We start from the raw sequence: 18,058 nt of genomic DNA on the forward strand, positions 1-18,058 counted from the left end.
TTATCACTGCTAATCACTTCACCTATCAGACCTCTTCTAATTCTTTTCTTCACTGCTAAAACTGAGACTCAGTCCAATCATGTTAATCTGAGCTAAATGCTAAAGCTGTTGCCATGTGGGTAACAGTAACTGTAACAGTTTTCTCTAGTCTTTTGAAGGTGTAGGAAACAGTAATTTCTCTAAAATACTTTAAATAGTTTAAGAGTTCTCTGTGCTTTTGTCAGGGCCGCCGCTCTGCATACGCAGACAACGCAGCCAGCGTTAGGCCTCAACCATTTTGCAGTTGCAGGGAGCCAAATTGACTGAGAATGAAATGTGTTGAAATTATGACATTATTAAATTTAAAACCCAATGTGAATTATTTATGATACGCTCATCTTTTTTGTCTTTAAACATTGCATGGGGCACCTACTCTACTACTTAAAAGCGGCACGTTATTATTTTTGTGCATAATATAATGCCCCCACCCCTATTGCCTGAAATGGCACGGCTCGGTTTGCTCTGTTGGTTGTTGCCAGATGTGACATTTTCCAGTCAAATAAATAATCAAAAAATGCATGGAGGCGCTAAATCTTGCGCATGTTTAACCATTTTTAAAGTGTATGTGGCCATTCTATACAAAAACTTGTCCAGTGCAATATTTGTGTAAGTTAAAAACTTAAAATAAAATAAACAAATAGGATGAAAAATCGTAACTTATCTGGCAACCTTAGTCCTAACTAAAGTAGCAACGCTACTTGAGTTTGGCAGGAGACAAGTTCACCGCGCGAAGTTGCTACTAAATGGTAATTCAACTATGAAGCGACGGTTTGAGTCTGGAGCTGGGCGGGGGCCTCCAAAACCTTAGCAGCGGCCCTGGCTTTTGTGTCTTTTTCTAGTTATTATGATGAAAGTGTGATTGGCTGTGTGTAAGTGTGTAAATGCTGCAGTAGAGAGTGCATTAACACTATCTGTTCCACCACTGCTTCATTACAGACAAAGACTTGGTATATTTACATGTTTTTTTTTTGTTTTTTTTTACAATTGTAAGGCTCTAATATCTCTATTATATGTTGGTTTAACCAATTGCAATTTACTATAATTTACATGAAAGAATAGCTTTAAATAATATAAGAAAGTCATGTTGGGTTAGCCAATTGCATTTGACTATATTGTATATGAAAGAATAGTTTTAATAGTTTTTTTGAAAACACAACTTTATTATGTGCAACCAATGTACATACGTTTTTCATGTAAATCCAACGTACTTTTTTTTCAGTGCAGAATATATAAATCATGTTGTCAATAATAAACAAAATTATTTACATAATATTTATAATAGAATATATTTCTAAAATCAAATTTGCATATTTAAATCAACCTACTACTAAACTAAACTAAGTACATATTTATATACTATATTTATATACTGTCATATACTATTTATACTTAACTTAGGTTTACATGCAATAGTAAGAAAGCATCTTACAATTACAATCTTATGATTTCCCAGAATCTACTTAAGAACCTTAACACTGTATAAATTCTGAATATGTTCCTGTATGGCATTAGTAAAGCCTTCAACATCAAATTAACAATGTAAAAAATCATAAAAAGAACACATATTGACTGAGAAGAGGTCCAAACTTTTGACTCATAAATAAAACTAGCTAATATGTCACCAGATTCATTACCAGTTTTGGTTTTGTGATTAAACCATTAAAAAAAAAGACATTTACGCATTAAAATTTTAAGATAGAATATGTTGCAATGCTCATTGCTATCTTACACCCTGCCAACAGTCTATTTTTACTCCTTCCACCGGCATCGTTTAAATAGCAACAGTGCTTTTGAATATATGTACAATGATGGCAAGTGACACACTCATTGGTTTATTGCATATAACACCCAAAACACAGCCATGGTTAATTAAGAGAGTCGAGTCGCACAAAGTGTACTTTTCCCGTCATTATGATAGCAAAGACACACTGACACGCCCCCTAAATCAAGCTGCATGGTGCAAAGATTTACAGGTTGCCTATAGATCACTGTAATAGCTCCCTAAATGTGTGATCTAAAGATATTTACAGGTTCAAATATTCTGAGATACTGACTTTTGTGTTTTCATTAGCTGTAAGGAAAATAGTTTGATGATTATACTTCAGTTTTCGTGAAATATCTAGATTTTTATACCTTGTCCAAGGCAATGCACTTTTTCACTCTGTTCAGCAGCAGAGATAAAATTTTTATTTTCCATATTGCTTGAAACCTGTGGCCTGTTTAATAATGTACAGTAGAACAGTGCTGTTACCTGAGACAAATATCACATGCAAAATAATTTGGAATACAGCGAATAATATGAGTCTCACTTTTTAAAATGTAATAAGATGCACCTGTAGAGAAACTCTCAACCTCATTACTCTAATAGTTTTATCAAGCGTGTGAATATTGCGTATAAACATCAACACAGAACAACACGTTTTATTTCAGCAGGATTTGTTTTTATTCAGAAGCTCTTGCATATCATATCAAACTGACTGAACGCTAAAAGAAGGCACCCATGCGATTCATCACAGTGTGCATTCACACTGATACACTCTCACAATGACTGGCAGCTCGCCAGGAAATATAATAGGTGTAAATATAATAGGTGATATTGCAGCTAAATAAGAAAGGTGTGTTGCCAGTTTGGCTGCAGTTATATCTGTGTTATATCTGTGATTTGTATAAATTCATTACTTTTTTTTTCATAAAGGTTGTTTTTTCGAGTCATCTGTTATTACACTGAAAAGCAATAAAGAAATATATCCATTATGTAACAAAATATACTGTATATAATCAAGTTGCAGTTTTGCTTCATTTCTTTTTGATATTGTTTACTCATTAAAATAATTTTAAATCACATAATTGCTATAATCAGTAATTATCAGTAATTAAGAAGAAACACCATTTGTGTAAAAATGAGCAGATCATAATTCCTACTCATTCACTATTTGATACGGAGACTCCTCTCTGGTTCCAGAAGTTGACTCAGCGTCTGGATTGGTTGAGGCATAGGCTCCGCCTCTCCAGGTGAACCCGCCGTCGCCCCTAGGACCAGACCACCCCGCCCCCTCCATCAGGCCTTCTCTCCCTGGGTCATCTGGGAAAGGCTCGTATCTCCCTCCTTCTCTCTCTGCTTCCTCCCTCTCTCTATCCTGCTGCAGATTTCCAGCTGTTTCCTGGAGTAAATACATGATAATATCCATATTGTTAGTTTATGTTGCATTAAAGGCTATAATATTTAATATTAATGCCTTTCGCCTGCGTCTTTAAATAGTAACGGTGCCTGAGAATATATCTACTCCAATGATGGTGGTCTGGAACATGTGGATCTTGGCATTGCACAAACCCATAGTGTGTGCCTGTTGGCAGCTATGCAAACTCTAACACTTTTACAGTAGCTGCGCAGGTAAAATAGCAATCCGCCAAAGTCAGAGCACACCTGGCTCCTAATGCTGACTGCACTGACTGGTTTTCCTAACTGTGACACATTGCTTACAGGTGAGGGAAGTTGTGTGTTAAAAAGGTAGTGGGTTGTAGTAGAAATTGAGGGTAAACTGCAGTAGCACATCCAGTGCAAGTGTTCTTATTAAGTGAAAGCTGCAAAAATGTTGTCAAACTAACAAAAGAAAAAGGAAACCAAAATAAACAAAACAACATCTTTTGGGGAAAAAATAAAATAAAATAAAATAAAATAAAATAAAATAAAATAAAATAAAATCATCAACCAACCATACATGTAACAAAGTTGAAAGTAAAGCCTTAAATAGACCACTACTGGTCTGCCCAACCCAGCCAAAACCAAAGTATTTTTTCTCTGCAGGGGAATAAACTTATAAACAAACAAACAATTAATCAAATAATAACAGAATGGAAAAACAAAATTCTTAAAAAAATTACTCTACACATCTTAGACAACCACGCCAAAAAATAAACATAAACATAATTTAAAAAAAATAAATAAAAAAAAAATCTTTTAAACCCCAAATAACTCCCCTCTAAATGGTATGACCCAAAATGGGGCCCACTGAGCATGCCTCAATTTGCTCAGGCACTATTTAAGGGCAGCTAAAACTAAGATTGAGCCCTTTGCCAAATCAGGAAGGGAACACAGGAGCACAGGTGAGTGTAATTATTGTACCTGCAGCTATTAAAAAAAAAGAAAAAAAAAAGAAATGTATATCCCAGGAGCATACTTCTAAAGGAAGTAATTTATATTAGCTGAGTAAATGTGTAAGAACTGTGGAAGTAGCGCAGGGACAGAACAAGGCTAAAAAAAAAAAAAAAAAAACGATTTTGTTGGTCTTGTCACACTAACTTAGTAGTAGTAAATCAGGATAGGCTAAAGCTAAAGCTAAGGCTAATGTAGCTAACAGGTGCTGCAGGCTAAGTATTAGACCAGTTAGCATCATGCTCTGTATGATCAAATAACTTTCCTTTATTCAGTCTTTACCTGTTCTTCTTCCTCTTCTCTCCTATTGTCATCATCCCTGTGAGGTGGAGGATGGCTAGACTCCTGTTTTAAATGAAAAATAAAGTATTAATTTAACAGAAGAGACAATTGTTTAGCTTTTTCTTTACTCAATATTACAGTAAAATTCCATAAAATGCTCATTTAGTCATCTCGCATTTTTTAATATCTAAAAATCTCTAATATTCTCTAATAGTGAATTTATTAATATCTGCTAAAATCACACCCTTCTCAAATGTCAAGCTGGTGGATGTTTAGTTTCTGTCATTTCTCTTAAATTGGACAGAATGTGAGACTGTAAACGTCTATTTCCATTCTCCACCATTACTTTCTAAAAAGACTGAAATTAATCACCTTTTTCTTCCTGTCCAGACCTTTCTTCTTCTTCTTTGTCTTGTTCTTCTTCTTTTTCTCCCTCTTTCTTCTCTTTGGCTCCTCCTCCTCCTCTTCGCTATCAGATGAAGATGAGGAGCTGAAGTCCTGTCACACAGTGAAGAATTTGTGGTAGCATTTTATTTAAGGGGAACAAACATAAGGGGGTTAAAATCCACATATAATCACTGAATAATGTATTTTTTAAGTAATAATATTGAGTTTATGAATAGCTTATGATGGCATTAAATGTTACGGGTCATTCCTAAATAATGGCATGCCTAATACATTGTCCATTCTGTGGAAATTATGTCTTATAACCGTTGTATAAATGAAGCAAAGGTTAATCAATTTAGTTTAAAGGCATTAAATACCTTCATGAAGCTAATAAAAAAGTGTTCTTAAAAGACAACAACTACTAAAGTGATCCAAACTATAACAGACATGCTGAACTCTTCAAGAGTTTATTACTTCAATTTATTGCTCCTCTTAATGTTAGTTTGAGAGCATCAGTTGTAAAGTTGTGAAGAAGTAGAGCTGGTATATATTAACTAACTATTAACCATTTTTAGTCCATATTATGGCAAGAAATACTTAACTAAGTAAAGACAAAATGACTTTACGAAATGACTTAAGTCAGTGAATCTGAAACCTTTTAAGAACTTTTCAAGAAGTATCTGCAAGCGCAGTCGCAAAGACTGTCAAAAAGTTTATGATGAAACTGTCACTCATCAGGACCACCCCAGGAAAGAAAGAGCAAGAGTTTCCTTTGTTGTACAGAATACGTTAATCAGAGTTACCAGCCTCCAGAAACCACATAATACCAGCTATTTTGATTTGCTTTTAAGTTACTACATAATTATTTTTGTGTCCCTTCATAGTCTTTTTATGGTGGATAAATGAAAAAAAAGTGTGATGTACTTTAAAAGTCTTTTTAACGTCATATTGTTGAGGTTATTTATGTAAATCTCACCATTTCCTTCAGTATCTTCATTATTTTCTTCTTCCTTTTCTTCTTCTCCTTCTTTTTCATCTTCTTTTTCTTCTTCTTCTCATCCTCACTCTCTGAGGAAGAGCAGTCTGATGATGATGAGCTGGAATCCTGTGGTGAGAATTCAAGAACCGTCACTAAACTGACCTTGCTGAACCTCTACTGCTGTCAAACGACTATAAAGCGCAATAACTGATGTAATTACATTTATATAGCATAGCGCAATAACACTCATAAATCTAGGGCCCTATTTTAGCGATCTGTTGGTTTGCTACCAATCGTGCACCATGCAACTTGATTTAAGGTATGTCAGTGTGTCTTTGCTATCGTAACGACGGGAAAAGAAACACTACCTTTACTAAAGAGCAACTGAAGAACCTTGTGTGAAGGGTAAAATGCTAGTAAATGTATGTAGTAAAAAAAATACTATATGTAGTAAAATGGTTAAAAATTAAGAGACCACTTAAGTTTCTGAATCATTTTCTCTGGTTTTGCTATTTATAAGTTTATGTTTGAGTAAAATGAACATTGTTTTTCTTTTATTCTACGAACTACAGACAACATTTCTCCCAAATTCCAAATAAAAATATTGTCATATTGAGCATTTATTTGCAGAAAATGAGAAATAACAAAAAAATAGAGTTTGCAGACCTCAAATAATGCAAAGAAAACAAGTTCATATTTATAAAGTTTTAAGAGTCCAGAAATCAATATTTGGTGAAATAACCTGTTTTTTATTCACATTTTTCATGCATCTTGGCATGTTCTTCTCCACCAGTCTTACACACTGCTTTTAGATAACTTTATGCCTTTACTCCTGGTGTAAAAGGTCAAGCAGTTCAGCTTGGTTTGATGGCTTGTGATCATCCATCTTCCTCTTGTTTATATTCCAGAGGTTTTCAATTTGGCAAAATCTCATCATTTTTATATGGTCTCTTATTTTTCCCCAGAACTGTATTTAAGCATTTAAGTGACTAAATCTAATACCTAATGCATTTTCTCAAAGAAAGACTTTAAGTTTAAGATTTTCATTAAGTAAGTTTTATACTGTATTTTATTTTATAATGCAGGTCAAAACACAGTAGTAGTAAACCAATATGTTTAGTATGTGTAAAGTCTCTTTATCACCTTTCTCTTTTTCTTCCTCTTCTTCATCTTCTTCTTTTTTTTCTTCTTCTTTTTCTTTTTCTTGTCATCCTCGCTGTCTGAGGACAAACTGTCCGAAGATAAGGATGATGATGAAGAAACCTAATAGAACAGCAAATATGTTAGTACTATTCTGAAGCTCTAATAATATAACATTTATAAAGTCTTACTTAGAAAATTCATCTACATCACTGTTTTTTTTCCTGGGTTCTGTAAAGTCCCCTCAAGGCTTTGGAGTCCAGTTGATTTACAGCAGGAGTTAAAAAAAATTGTCCCATTTAATCCACCACAAATACATTTTTAATAAACAAACGCTTATCGTTTTAATAGCTACAGTGCTTTTGAATATATCTACATTAATGGGTGAGGTGGTCTGGAAAAGAGGTGTATTTCTATTGGTTCATTTGTCATGAAATTCTGACACAATGTAAAGAACCTGAGTCACATTCAAAACCAGCAATAATGGAGATGAATACATGAATTGTGTAAACTAAAACTTGTGTCGGTTAAACTCTACCTTTTTCTTCTTCTTCACACTGTTCTTCTGTCCTTCCTTCCTTCTTTCTGCCTCGTCGCACCTCCTAAGATCTTGCTCAACTTCGGCCTCTCCAGAGAATCCTGGGAAGAGCATACACATGATAAAATATACTATGTTTATTTATTTTTTTTATAAAACATAAATTATAAGTGGATTATAACTAGATTATTCTGCTGTACTATATGTAATGTTCCCATTCACAACCTGTTTAATGGTAAATATATATATATATATATATATATATATATTATTTATGATTAGTGTTACTAATAAGGTTGATAATGGGGGTAGACTTTTAATTTTATTTTATTTTATTTATTATTTTATTAAAAGTTTAAGTTTAATAAAAAAAAAAAGTAAAATCTAACCTGAAAACCCAGGAACACATTCTTCTCCTTCACCTTGTCCTTCTTCCCTCTCTGTCTGCGTTTTCTGTGATGATGAGAGAGAGAAAATATACAGGTTTAGTCATATAAATCATATACACTGCTGGTCAGAATTTAATTATAATAATTGAGTTATTTTTTTTAAACAATATATATATATATATATATATATATATATATATATATATATATATATATATATATATATATATATATATGTAAACATCTCAGCTTGGCTGTAAGGATTTCTGAATTAAAACTTAATTTGCTCAGTTTTCTCCCTCCGTTTGGTTTGTTTTCACACAGGTATAAAAAAAAGAAAAAAAAAAAAATATATATATATATATATATATATATATTTTTTTTTTTTCTTTTTTTTTTTTAAATGAGCTGAACTGCTGATAAGGCGCAGTTTAATCTGAAATATTAGCCAGATAATATACTGCTGTGATCAATCGCTGTCTCTGCTGCTCCATGCAGTTTACATACTGAGCCTGGTATGTGCAGCGCTCACTGCTCACATCCGTGCTTCACATTCCATTAAAAATATCGTGTTTAAAAGTGCAGCGGCAAATTTTCAGTGTTCTGTGTTAAAGATATATGCGCTAGAACACAGAATCTTCTCGCTTTGTTTATTTTCTTGCTTCCGTGCGAGACAGCACTGACCAATCAGAGGAGAGAATGTGCTCGTGTGGTTTATTGGTGCGTATGTTGGTGTGTTGAGGTTTATAGCTGTGTGAAAACAAACCAAACGGTGGGAGAAAGCTCAGCAAATTAGGTTTTAATTCAGAAATCCTTACAGACAAGCTGAGATGTTTACAGTAAGGGGGTTTTATCTCACCTCAAATATACAAGTACTGTATATTTTAGTACTTTTAATTGACACCACTAAAATAAATATAATTGCATTTTATATTTCTTACAATTATACTTTCATTTACATTTAATTCTGCACTATAACAACAGAGTATTGTCGTGATTAATCGGATTACATTTTTTTATTGATTGACACCACTAATATATATAATTATATACTTATCTCAGCTTAACATGATTGGACTGGGTCTCAGTTTCAGCAGTGAAGAACAGAAGAATTAGAAGAGATCTGATAGGTGAAGTGATGAGCAATAATAAAGTAATTGATAAGATGAAGATAAAATAAAATAAAAAATAACAGCTTGTCTGGGTGGTACAGTACTGCTACTGGACTACTAAACAATAGGGGAGTTCTAAAACTTTTGACCGGTAGTGTAGTTTAAAATGGATTAATGCTGACCTGTAGTTTATCCATCCATCCATTTATCTGTCTACTTAATTTATATTACTACTATTGTAACACAAAGTAATGCTATTGCGTTCAGGATCAATACAGTTTTATCTGTCCATCCATCATTCCATCCATCCATCCATCCACTTAATTCATGTTGTTTGTGTAACTATTAATATTACCACTGTAACACTGCAATTTCTTTAGGAATCAATACAGTTTCATCCATGCATCCTCCACCCATCCATCCATCCATCCATCTATCCAACTATCAATTATTACTGTAACACTGCAATTTCTTTAGGGCTCAATACAGTTTTATCCATCCATCCATTCATCCAACTATCAATTATTACTGTAACACTGCAATTTCTTTAGGGATCCATCCATCCATCCATCCATCGTTAATTTAATATGTATATATCATTTAAAACCTACCTATCTATCTAGTTTCATTGAAACAAATAGAGAATTTAGGCATTAAATCCAAACTCAAAGTTTCAATCCATCTAAAATCAGTGTTAATAAGTATAATAAGTTAATAAGTTAATAAGTTAATCCTGTGGAAAATCAATAACAGTTTAAGAATTTGAACATTTTTACAGGCTAATGTTCCCCCACCGCTAATGCAGAGGGTAGAGCTAGAAAGCGATGGTCCTTTCTCGAGATAATCACGTTACCCGAGATGCTCGACTCTTTGACCTCAATTTCATCCCACTTATTAAAAGCCTGGAGATTAAGGAGGACGGTCAGAAAAGCTCAGATCTCAGAAAAGAAAGCTGATTACGACGACCCTTTAGAACCTTGTGATAATTAAATAGCACTATTAAGCACAGCGTGATGATCACACACATTTACTGAAGAAATGGAAACAGTCTCGACTCTGGAAGACCTCCGTCCTGCAGGGTAATGACGGGCACGTTAGCGGGGGGTGAGCACAGAGGGGTTGGAGGTGTGGGAGCTGTGAGGGATCCCCAGATGGTGTTTTGGCATTCTCAGTCACTTATCATGGCTTTCATGTAATGATTCTGACTGCTTTAAAACCCTGATGGCTGGAGATTAAAGCTGGTACTGTTTTCTGTGTGTCTTTATCACAATGTGACTGTTCTTCAGATTCCTGAAATCATTTATTAGAATCTAAACCTGTTACAGGATGTTCTGGCTATTTTAGCACCCAATAGCACTGCAATTGTGGTGCTACTATAAACAACTACTTTAATGTCACTTTAATGCACTAGTATTCATTTTAACTGAAATTCTGTTTTATTCTACTTAATTATAATTAATTCATGGTGCGTCCATCCATCCATCCATCCATCCATCCATCCATGAGCATATATTCTTCAATAAAGTTTGGTTTCAGGAATCATATGCTTCTATGAGCTGCTTGGATACTTCCTTATTGGGATGTCACAATTAGAAAACCTGCTTAGAACCACCCTGGCCCCACCCCTCACAAGTCAACCCACACTAAAGCCCCACCCACTAGATCAGTTGAAGAAACGTCTATTTCAGTCTGCTGGTTGAAAACTTCAGACGGTACACAGCAGAATTAGCCAGCAGACTTTGTCTGAGGGAGGGATCTGTACCTACTGTCTGTGGGCAGTCAGCAGATGAGGGATTTTTTTTTTTTTATAATGGTCAAGTTTTAGTATTTGACCAAATAAAGAACCAGCGAGCTTAGTTTTAGTGAAATTGTTCAAGACAATGTCGTTTTCAAACTAGACTAAACTACTTCATGTTTAAATTATGTTTACACATACTGTGGTGCATTTCCCAAAATGATCATAGCACTACTTCATAGTGCTTTATAACCTTATACTTAAGAACAGCCTTCACCCGACAAACACAACCAGAGCCCCACCCACTAAATCAGTTGAAGAAACACCATTTCAGTCTGCTGGTTGAGAACCTCCGACAGTAAACCACAGGATTAGCCAGCAGACTTTGTCTGAGGGAGGGATCTGTAACTACTGTCTGTGGCAAGTGAAAAGATGAGGGAGAACTTCACGAACATGTTTTGTACAGCCCATATAACTTGTGTAAAAAGAGGTATAATATGTCCCCTTTATCAGTATTGTAGTTGTAATCCGGTTGTGATGTAGTAATTTGAGCACAGTTATAATGATCTTACTTTTTTAGAGCTCCTGTGTGATGTTTCCTGGTCACTCTCAGATGAAGATGATGATGAAGATGAAGGTGAGCTGTAGTACTGATAAACACAAGGAACATCATAATTAAGGGCCTTCTACAGGAATTCTCATCGCATGCAAACAAAAACCCAAACTTTTTTCTTTACCTTTCTCTTATCTTTCTTCTTCTGCTTCTTTTTGTTCTTCTTCTTCCTCTTCTTGTCCTTCTTTTTCGTCTTCTTTTTCTTTTTCTCGTCCTCACTTTCCGAGGAGGAGCAATCCGATGAGGAAGATGAGCTGGAATACTGAAAAAGAGAAAGAGAGATTGCGGGGATTCAAAATAGCTTTTATAATAAGAACAAAGCAGAGCATTGATCATACTTTCACATACGTTACCTTTTTCTTTTTCTTTTTCTTCTTTTTCTTTTTCTTGTCCTTCTTCTTCTTCTTCTGCTTCTTGTTGTCTTTCTTCTTAATTTTCTTCTTCTGGGCAAGAGATGAAGATGCACAGTCAGGTCCAGAATTATTGCCACCACTGATGAAAATGTGCAAAACAGACTGTAGAAAACAAACAACAGCATTACTGAGAACAACAAGGTTTTAGTAGCATGTGGAAGAGGTTTCAGTGGAGCACCAATGTTTATTCTATAAACTACGGACAACATTTCTCCCAAATTCCAAATAAAAACTTTGTCATTTAGAGCATTTATTTGCCTAAAATGAGACATGGCTGAAATATCAAAAAAGATGCAGAATTCAGAAATCAATATTTGGTGGTACAACCCTGTTTTTTTATCAGAGTTTTCATGCATTTCAATTTTTTTTCAATTTGGTAAAAATCAAAGATCATTTTAGGTGGCCTCTTATTTTTTTCAAAATCTATATATATATATATGTATATTTATGTAAGGAACGTTGATGGCACCTTACGTTTTTTTTGGAAGAACTGCTCGTCAAGTTCATGCACTTCTTAAATTATGAAAAGTTTAAATACTATGTAAATTATGGTTTCAATTTTAAGAATGTTGCTAAATACAATATTATGAAGTATTTAGTGTTCTCATCATTTCGGGAAACGCACCCTAGTATGTTTAAACATCCTTTAAAGATCAGTTATTGGATTGCAGCATGTTGTCTCTTAATGAGTTTCCTTTTTAGGTGTTGTGCCAAATTCACCTCCCTGATTTGACTACCATCAGGTGAACATCTTTAAAACACAGCAGAAAAAGATGAACCCAATCCTTTTATTTCTGTTTATAAATAAGGATTAATCTACAGTTACAGTAGATACAGTAATCGCCAGCTTAACCCTCTCATGCATGAATTATAATAAACTCAGTCAGGATTTTTTTTCTAAGTGTTTTTATACATCCTTAGGGATGTAAAACAAGGTTTGAAAAAAATATATATTCTATCTTTATTCGATAAAGAAATATTTATCTGTCCACTCAAGTGTACTTCATGCATTTTTTGTTGTAAAAAAAACACAAATGTAATTCAGTTATACAGTTGTAATATGGTATTCTGTTGGAATAGTGGAACTGAGGAGGATATTGTGACACAAGAAAATGTCTCTGAACCGTAGAACCTTATAGAATCTTGATTGTGACTGGTATTATCATACTGTATTCTTGTCAAGTCTCTGAACTGTTAAGTGAGCATATTCTCTTATAGTATTTTATAGCATGTATCATATTTCCTGTCAAATCATGCTTGTTGCTAATTTCTGAGACTATTTTCTATGATGGTTGCCAAAGCATACAGGGCACAAAGCTACAAGACACTGCATGCAGATGTACTTGGTTCTTCGTGTGCTGGCATTTTATACTTTCTTGAGCTGGGGCCAGTGGTTTCCAGGGGCATACTGGATATTGGGGTGCCCTTAGTTTCAACAGCCTCATCTCCTTCATCTCCGTTCCTCAGCCTCAACTCCCTCAGTAACATTTCCAGACTCACCTTCACTATCACTGCTTGACCCTACTTCTCTGCTCGCAACTGTCTGTACTGGCAGACATTCCTCAATTAAAGAAGTTGATTTACAGCCAAAACATTAAACAATATGAATTATTTTAAAAACAACACTGGAAGTAATTGACATTGCATAAAAGTTGAAAAATAGCTAATGATGCATGATGTACAATTAAGTGGACAGATGATTAATCTACAATTCCCTCCAATATAAAATCAAAATTTCGAAAATCTTTACATAATATGTCACCTTAGATGTTACTTGATGTAATTATATATTTTTTTACCTGCGGTGATATAATTTTATAAAAGGTAGAAACAAAAATAGCCAAGGTGTTTGGTGGTTTTCCCTGTCTGCTGGCCATCTTGATTTCATTGACTTCTTTTTCCCATTACAATGACCAACCAATGGGATTTTTTTGTATAGGATGATGCAATAGCTTCCACTACAGTGGACTATATGCAGCAGTGCCCAAAATTGCAAGCATATTTAAAGAAAAAATTTTTTTAAACAGCTGTACACTGTAGTGACCTCTATGCATGAAAGGGTTAAGGATTTCAGATTTCATTTTTCATCTACTACTGTTTAATAGGTTACAATAGCCTTGTCCAAATTCTACCATATTCTGCTCATTTGTGTTCATGGTGTCAGCTGACCTGATATTTTTGGTTAATTTGGACTTCCAGTCCAAACAATGTAGGTTTTGCTATGATATTTTTTAAGGAACTGACTAGGAACTGTATAATCTTCTGCTGTTAAGAGTGAACACCAGCCATTTTCAATCATATTCTTATATTTTGAGAAACCTATAGCCACGTTTCTGATGCAGAAGCTTTTAAAATGTATCATACTTTAAGTTCTGGACTCACATCAAAAGTTATAACTATTAAAACTTTTTAGAAAATACAGGGAATGACCAGAGCCTGAGACACCTGGGTAAATATAGACCACGCTTTCACTGAGGCATTACTGTATTGATTTGTTAAGGACGCTTCAGGCAATGTTCTTCTAGAAAGTACAGCTCAGATTCAGGTGGAAAAAAGCAAGCAGGTATTATTTTGATACATTTCTATAAACCAAAGGAGATTCAAGTACAGAGAATGCTGAGCAGGTTCTTATGTTTCAGCATGAACAGACTTTTAGAAATGTTTTTACTTTGTTCAATATGCAGTAAAATGTTATAGAATTTGTTTCACACATTGATTTTCGATTTTTATAATATTTTATAATTCATTGCGTTTAAGAGAAAAAGTGTCCAAATTGTGAAATGAGCAGAAAAATACGTTTATTTCAGCTCCTCATAAAAGATTTCTGCACTTTCTTTATTCACAAAAAATTATCCAGAATTTCTGGTTGCCCAGAATTTGCGTTTTGATTTTCATGCATTCATATTTATTCACCTTATCATCTTTATTAATAAGCACATTCTACATGTTGTTAGAACTTTGTATTAGTTACAAATTTGTGGACATTTCATTTTCTTTTACATTTCATATTTTCTACACACACACACACAAACACACACACTGATGTATAGAGATTATTTTATACTATTTTCCATGGGATATAATTATTCATTTGTATAATTTGGTTCTATTTAATACATTTATTAGGGCTGTTAATAAATTGAAAAAAATAATTTAACTAATTAATTGGACATTTTGCTTTGATTAATCATGATTTATCTTTTTTTTTCTTCTTAACACTGAAACATTAAATAATTATTTTTTGGAGCTGAAATAAAATATCTTTTCAACAGAATTATATTCAGATTTATATTCAGATACACTATTTTGCAATATAAATTTTCTTGGTTTTTTTTTTTTAAGTTCATTTTTTTGGCTTAAACGGCCTGGCAATTTACTTCTTATTCTAAGTTTACTAAATTTTCAGGTTATTTTCAGGTAATTCACTGTAGCTGTAGAGCTTAAATGGCACAAAAATAAACAAAAAATGGGCGTGTACTGATCATTTTGAATGGAAGTGTATATTTGTTTAATAATTTTAACTTTGAACACAGATTGTGCTTTGTAAACTTCATAATGTAAGACAATTTATATGAAAACAGTGTAATTACCGGTGAGGTATGCATTCATTACACTTAATTTCAGGTTATGTAATTAATTACACGTGAATAAGGGTTAGCTAGAAATTTTAGAATATTCAGTCCATCTATATGTAATGTAATCTAAATAATAATTTATAGTATTCGAAATTAACTATAGCCCTAGTTATATATTCGACAAAGGCTGTTGGAGAAATATATATTTATATACAACTTATTTTACACACACTTTTACATATGAAAATTCACACACACTATGCGCTATAAAAAAAATTAATACTGACACATCATAACAAAATTACAAAACCTGTACAACTGTAATTAATCTGTAATAATAATGCATACTTCACCAGTAGTTACGGTGTTATTACATCATTATTAATGTGTAACTACACAGTTGTTAGAAAAAAAAAACTTATTATAAATTCCAGATTAATTGCTTGCATTAATGCGTTAACGTTCACAGCGTTCATATATTTTTTTAGCGTATTACTAATAATTATTTTATTAGGAAATATTTGGACACTATTTGTTTATTTATATCTATAGTATATACATTTACTTTTATTGGTTCCAAACTATTCTGGTTTTCTTTTTATGAGATAGATGTGGGCATGCTCCGTTGACTTTTATGTTGTTGTTTGTTTTTATAGTTTATATTACCATATTTATACTTGACATTAAATGTGACAGTATAAAATAAACAATGCTGACAATCCGCTCTCCGAGCGAATCTGGGGCTGAGCGAAAAGTTAATGCGCGAGTACTTTCTCATAAATTACACACACACACACACACACACACACACACACACAGTGAGTCGGTGGCTCGGATATGCTTACTCTAGCGCTGTCCTTTTTTGCTTTCTTCCTCTCCTGCTCGTCGCTCGGCTCCTTCAGTGGTGTTAACACTATTTCCAGCACCAGGCCTGAGGGACACGCAGGAGACACTGCTGAGTCATCAGCACACCATCATCATCATCATCATCATCACACAGCCATGAGGAGATTGCTGCATTTACTCTGCTGTTCAACACTAAACCTCAAAGGATGAGTTTATAAAAATATATAACAGATATGAACATACAGTAAGAACTGTCCTCCACATTTTTAAACAGTGCAGTAAAACCATGCAATAAACAAAGTTGTCGAAAGAATTGCCATTCATTACTCTGTAGGTAGAAGTACACTGTAAACCCAGAAGTTGTTTGAACTTAAATAAATTCAGTCTGTTTTACATAAAATTGGATATTTCTAAACAAAACTCAATCTATTTTTTGAGTTAGTTGAACATTCGTGGGCACATATACACTTAAACTGAGATCTTTGAGTTGAATCAGCTTATAATAACTGAGTTTAGTCTGTTGCCATTAACAGCTTCTTTTCCATTGGCTTCTGTCACAAGCTATTTGCATACTGGGTGTGTCCAACAGTTTCTGACTAACACTCACCATCAGTGTGTAGTGATTCCCCTGGGCTACCTTAGGTAAACTTGTAGATCACATATTATGATTAAATACTTGATCTGTGTTTTAGGCTGTAGAACAAGCATCATTTACTGAGCTGCTGCAGCAAGTGTTCTCGCTGTGCTCTCAGTACTTTTAATTATTCTTTACTGTTTTCTTTCATCTAGTTTTCTATGAGTATTAAAAAAAATAGCTGAATGAAACCAGAAAGAAGACTAAATACAGGTTCAGGAAAATATAAATTTTAAATATATATATGTATATGTATTTGTTAAGTTCACTGTACTTAAGAATTATATTACATGAACTTAAAATGTATTAGGTAATCGGTTACAACAAAAGTTTTGAGTTTAGTCAACTTATCGGGTTTTACAGTGTATTTATACTTCTAAAGGGTTTACGATACTTCTGTAGAAATTTGAGTATTAACTTTGGTTTTAAAACTACATAAAGTATAAAATTAAAGGTAATGCAAGGGGAATAAAAATGCCTTTAAGAACAAAAGCTTAGGCCACACTACAGAGTCCTATAGTGCACTACTACTTGTACTTTGTTAGTTGACACTTCTGGAAATAACAAATCTTATTCATTGCTCAGAAAAAAGTGCCAAATATATGTGTTATTTGTCAATAATTGATTAAAAAAAAACACTAGCACTCTGATAATGTAATTATGGAAGCCCATTTCCGCCACCTGAAGAAAAAAAAAACGTCCTCAACTAAGTCATAATTATGAGATAGAAAAGTCATAATTATGGGATAGTAAGTCATAATTATGAGATAGTAAGTCATATTTATGAGATAAAAAGTCATCTCATAATTATGACTTTCTATCTCATAATTATGACTTAGTATCTCATAATTATGACTTTTTATCTCATAAATATGACTTACTATCTCATAATTATGACTTTTTTATCTCATAATTATGACTTACTATCTCATAATTATGACTTACTATCTCATAATTATGACTTACTATCCCATAATTATGACTTTTCTATCTCATAATTATGACTTAGTTGAGGACGTTTTTTTTTTTCTTCAGGTGGCGGAAATGGGCTTCCATATGTAATAAACACAGGCCTGGCCAAAAAAAGCATCACACTCTATTAGTTGGTAGGACCACCTTTATCTTTAACTGCCATTTTACTCTTATGGTAGAGGCTTTATATACACCCATATGATTTTTTTCCTCTGCCTGCATTGTATGTTGTGCTATTTGCTTTTTGTAAG

The 18,058-nt window shown here is 33.5% G+C and overlaps 1 protein-coding gene across 2 annotated transcripts in view; it reads right to left on the minus strand.

Moving 5' to 3' along the window:
• Positions 1 to 2,458: 2,458 nt before the first annotated feature.
• LOC107197597 (transcriptional regulator ATRX homolog) overlaps positions 2,459 to 18,058 on the minus strand; it is a 34,763-nt gene continuing 19,163 nt past the window's right edge. Inside the window, exons 6-16 of one of the 2 annotated variants that reach the window (XM_049467179.1) lie at positions 16,201 to 16,286; positions 11,721 to 11,810; positions 11,492 to 11,629; positions 11,327 to 11,404; positions 7,908 to 7,971; positions 7,519 to 7,619; positions 6,984 to 7,103; positions 5,838 to 5,966; positions 4,847 to 4,972; positions 4,475 to 4,537; positions 2,459 to 3,200 (exon numbers count right to left, since the gene is read on the minus strand). In XM_049467179.1, coding sequence (XP_049323136.1) covers positions 2,958 to 3,200; positions 4,475 to 4,537; positions 4,847 to 4,972; positions 5,838 to 5,966; positions 6,984 to 7,103; positions 7,519 to 7,619; positions 7,908 to 7,971; positions 11,327 to 11,404; positions 11,492 to 11,629; positions 11,721 to 11,810; positions 16,201 to 16,286 — 1,238 coding nt within the window. In that variant the 3' untranslated portion in view covers positions 2,459 to 2,957. Of the gene's footprint in view, positions 3,201 to 4,474; positions 4,538 to 4,846; positions 4,973 to 5,837; positions 5,967 to 6,983; positions 7,104 to 7,518; positions 7,620 to 7,907; positions 7,972 to 11,326; positions 11,405 to 11,491; positions 11,630 to 11,720; positions 11,883 to 16,200; positions 16,287 to 18,058 lie in introns of both variants that reach the window. The other variant, XM_022671402.2, reaches the window with a different exon arrangement.

The sequence above is a fragment of the Astyanax mexicanus genome, chromosome 18 (assembly GCF_023375975.1).
Source record: "Astyanax mexicanus isolate ESR-SI-001 chromosome 18, AstMex3_surface, whole genome shotgun sequence".
In the NCBI taxonomy this organism is placed as follows: Eukaryota; Metazoa; Chordata; class Actinopteri; order Characiformes; family Acestrorhamphidae; genus Astyanax; species Astyanax mexicanus.